We start from the raw sequence: 3,562 nt of genomic DNA, 5'->3' as shown, positions 1-3,562 counted from the left end.
GCAATACCTTAGTGACCACATGGAATACCATAGCAACGATCTAGCAACACCCCAGCAACCACAGCATAACACATGCAAAAATGGGCAACCATGAATAATACCACAGCAATCATCTAGCAAGACCCAGCACCACCTGGAAGACCACAGCAACAATTTAACAACCCTCTAGAAACCACCCCAACAACCACAGCACCCACTTACAAATAATCTAGCAACCACCCAGGTGCAACATGGCAACATCCTAGCAACCGCCTGGAATACCATAGCAACTATCTAGCAACACCCCAGCAACCACAGCATACCTCCAACATTACCATAGCTCCCATTTAGCAACCACCCAGAACACCATAGCAACACTCCAGCAACCACAGCATTCCATAGCACCCACTTATAAATAGCCTAGCAACCACCCAGTTGCAACATAGTAACACCTTAGCAACCACCCAGTTGCAACATAGTAACACCTTAGCAACCACCTGGAATACCCTGGCAACCTCAACATACCACCAGCAGTACCAGAGCTCCCACTTAGCAACCAAATAGGAACTACCTGGAATACCATAGCAACACCCGAGTAACTACCTTGAATACCATAGCAACTATTTAGGAACACCCCAGCAAAGCACAGGGAATACAAAACTCCCACTTAGCAACCACTGATAGCATAGCAACACCCTAGCAACCACCTGGAATACCACAGCAACGATCTAGCAACACCCCTTACGAATACCATTGCTTAAGCTGCAGAATCGCACCGTATTGTGTGCACTTTTCTCGCTACTGTGTATTGTTTATCCTTCTTGTTCCCAAAATATCTAGTACTGAACATCAAGGATGACACATTTGTCTATTGTTAAGTGTTTAAATCTGCATTATATAAACTGTTACTGTACATAAAAGCCTGTTAATATGAACAGTGAGTCCAAGCCTACAGAGGCGTAGATCCAGAGTTATTGTGCTTATTTATAAAGCTGCTACAGTCTGGCAGGGTGACGTGTTCAGCACCGCTGTGTGCGTGAAGGTCTGGGTGAATTCAGGCGGCTCCTCAAGCTAAAGCAGTAGATTAGAAACAGCAGGAGAGGTCAGAGGTCACACATTTGCTCTTTTAGAAATGCACTGAGCGTTTGCTCTCTGTTGTCTTACACAGAAATCAGTCTGTCCATCAATCACACCACACACACACACACACACACACACACTCACAGCCAACCTGACAAACACAGAAGTCCCTTTAAAAAAAGAGAAAACACTGAAACAGTAAAAACAAAAGACGGCACTTCTACCAATTCCAGACTTTCTTTTATTTTTCACCAGAAAACAAGTGTAAACATTCAACTGTGCAGTATTTCTTAATAATGACTGTAGGTTGTGTACTGATCTTAGTGTCAATGAGTCCAACACGACCAGAACCACTGCTGACCTCTCCTCTAAAAGGCTTGACCGCATGAATGAAGCTACAAATCGCCCAAAAATGGAAAAATATAGAAATTCCTCACAATCTCAAGTGCTCTGGCCTCTGAAACCCGTCAGCCATGAAGCCCATGACTAAACTGGAGAACACCGTTTCTTCTCACAGTACACTCTTAAACAAGACGGTTCTTTAAGGGTTCTTTAGAAAGGCAATGGTTCTATATAGAACCATGAACACTCAAAAACATTTGCATGGTTGAGGGGTTTTCTGAATGGTGAAATGCAGGGAGATTCACTGCCAGCGATAAAGTAGATAAAGCTCAAGGAAACATTCCGTTTTTCCCTGTATGCCAGTCAATGGGGCAGGTATGAAAGGGAAAAGCCACCAGCGCTGTTGTCAGAAGAAAACCTCATATCTCCAAAATGGTATTTTTATTTTTAATGTAAGTCAATGGAACCAGAATTTTTAATCATTTTTAATCATTTCTTTTGTTCCATTCATCATGTAATTCACACACAATGTAAAAGGTAACAGATATTTTCAAACTTTGCCATAAACTGAGATATATATATATATATATATATATATATATATATATATATATATATATATATATATATTTTTTTTTTTTTTTTTTTTTTTTTTTTTTTTTTCCAAGATTGCACTTCATGATTTGTCATTAGACTAAATGGGACTTTTACCAGCTTTCTGTAAGTACCACAATAAGAGCACATTTGTAGGCGGAGCCTGAGTAGTTGGGTGTTCACGAATCTGTGCTGTTTGACAACCTATTTTTGCTTATAATAATTTTTGAATAAATAGTTCACAGCGCATCAAGAGTTTATCTTTGGCGACTGGGCTGCAGTGTACAAGGCTAGTGTTTGGTACATTAACAGTCATGATTGCATTTATATATCAAAAGAGGCAAGTATGAACATTTTTCCACATGATAAGGTAATACAGTAATCTACACACAATGTCAAATATAAAAAAAATAATCTAGAAGCAAAGTGCATATTCACAGACTGGATCAGTCCATGTTTGATTTGACTTGATTTTCTCTTTTATATAATCAAACAGGAATAGAAATGACACACTAACGTAAGAACTGGTCCACATATACACCCTATTCCCACAGCACGTGTGATATATGGGAGTTTATTTTCATATATACAGCAGCTGCAGCCCCTGAGGAAAGCTTGGTCGACATGTATAATCTGTGTTACGGTAATAACTGCGCCTGTGTGTCACTTTTTAACGTGTCCCTCATTCAGTAAACTTTGTTTTGTGAGTAAAAGGCACCGTGATGAATGTGCAAGCATTTCCAGTGAGGGCAGACGAGGTCAGAAGGTGAAAGGTCAGAAGCTCTGCGCCCATGAAATGACGATGATGCAGAGACTCAGCAAACCCACAAACACACCGAACACCACGAGAGCACCCGCCTGCAGAGAGAGAGAAAACACGTATTGATCATATATCAATCGATTTTTATGTCTTCTGCTCACTGTATTGTTCAGTTCTCATTTTACACGGACTCGAAAAGGTTTAGTTAAATAGTTTGGTTTTAAAAGTGTCCAATATTCTCAATTCAGTTCAGTACTGCAGTGTTTCAGTTCAGTACCGTATTATCGTTCAGTTCAGTACCGCAGTGTTGTTCAGTTCAGTACTGCAGTGTTGTTCAGTTCAGTACCGTATTATCGTTCAGTTCAGTACCGCAGTGTTGTTCAGTTCAGTACTGCAGTGTTGTTCAGTTCAGTACCGTATTATCGTTCAGTTCAGTACCGCAGTGTTGTTCAGTTCAGTACTGCAGTGTTGTTCAGTTCAGTACCGTATTATCGTTCAGTTCAGTACCGCAGTGTTGTTCAGTTCAGTACTGCAGTGTTGCTCAGTTCAGTACCATATTATCGTTCAGTTCAGTACTGCAGTGTTGTTCAGTTCAGTACCGTATTATCGTTCAGTTCAGTACTGCAGTGTTTCAGTTCAGTACCGTATTATCGTTCAGTTCAGTACTGCAGTGTTTCAGTTCAGTACCGTATTATCGTTCAGTTCAGTACCGTATTATCGTTCAGTTCAGTACTGCAGTGTTGCTCAGTTCAGTACCATATTATCGTTCAGTTCAGTACTGCAGTGTTGTTCAGTTCAGTACCGTAT

The 3,562-nt window shown here is 40.5% G+C and overlaps 1 protein-coding gene across 1 annotated transcript in view; it reads right to left on the bottom strand.

Annotated features, from left to right (window-relative positions):
* Positions 1-2,523: 2,523 nt before the first annotated feature.
* The window catches only part of slc38a6 (solute carrier family 38 member 6), a 32,670-nt gene continuing 31,631 nt past the window's right edge, over positions 2,524-3,562 (bottom strand). Inside the window, exon 16 of the mRNA XM_037538262.1 lies at positions 2,524-2,853. Coding sequence (XP_037394159.1) covers positions 2,770-2,853 — 84 coding nt within the window. The 3' untranslated portion in view covers positions 2,524-2,769. The remainder of the gene's footprint in view (positions 2,854-3,562) is intronic.

Source organism: Pygocentrus nattereri, chromosome 5, assembly GCF_015220715.1.
Source record: "Pygocentrus nattereri isolate fPygNat1 chromosome 5, fPygNat1.pri, whole genome shotgun sequence".
Lineage (NCBI taxonomy): Eukaryota > Metazoa > Chordata > Actinopteri > Characiformes > Serrasalmidae > Pygocentrus > Pygocentrus nattereri.
The sequence above is the reverse complement of the archived record's forward strand: the minus strand, read 5'-3'. Positions and strand labels throughout refer to the sequence as shown.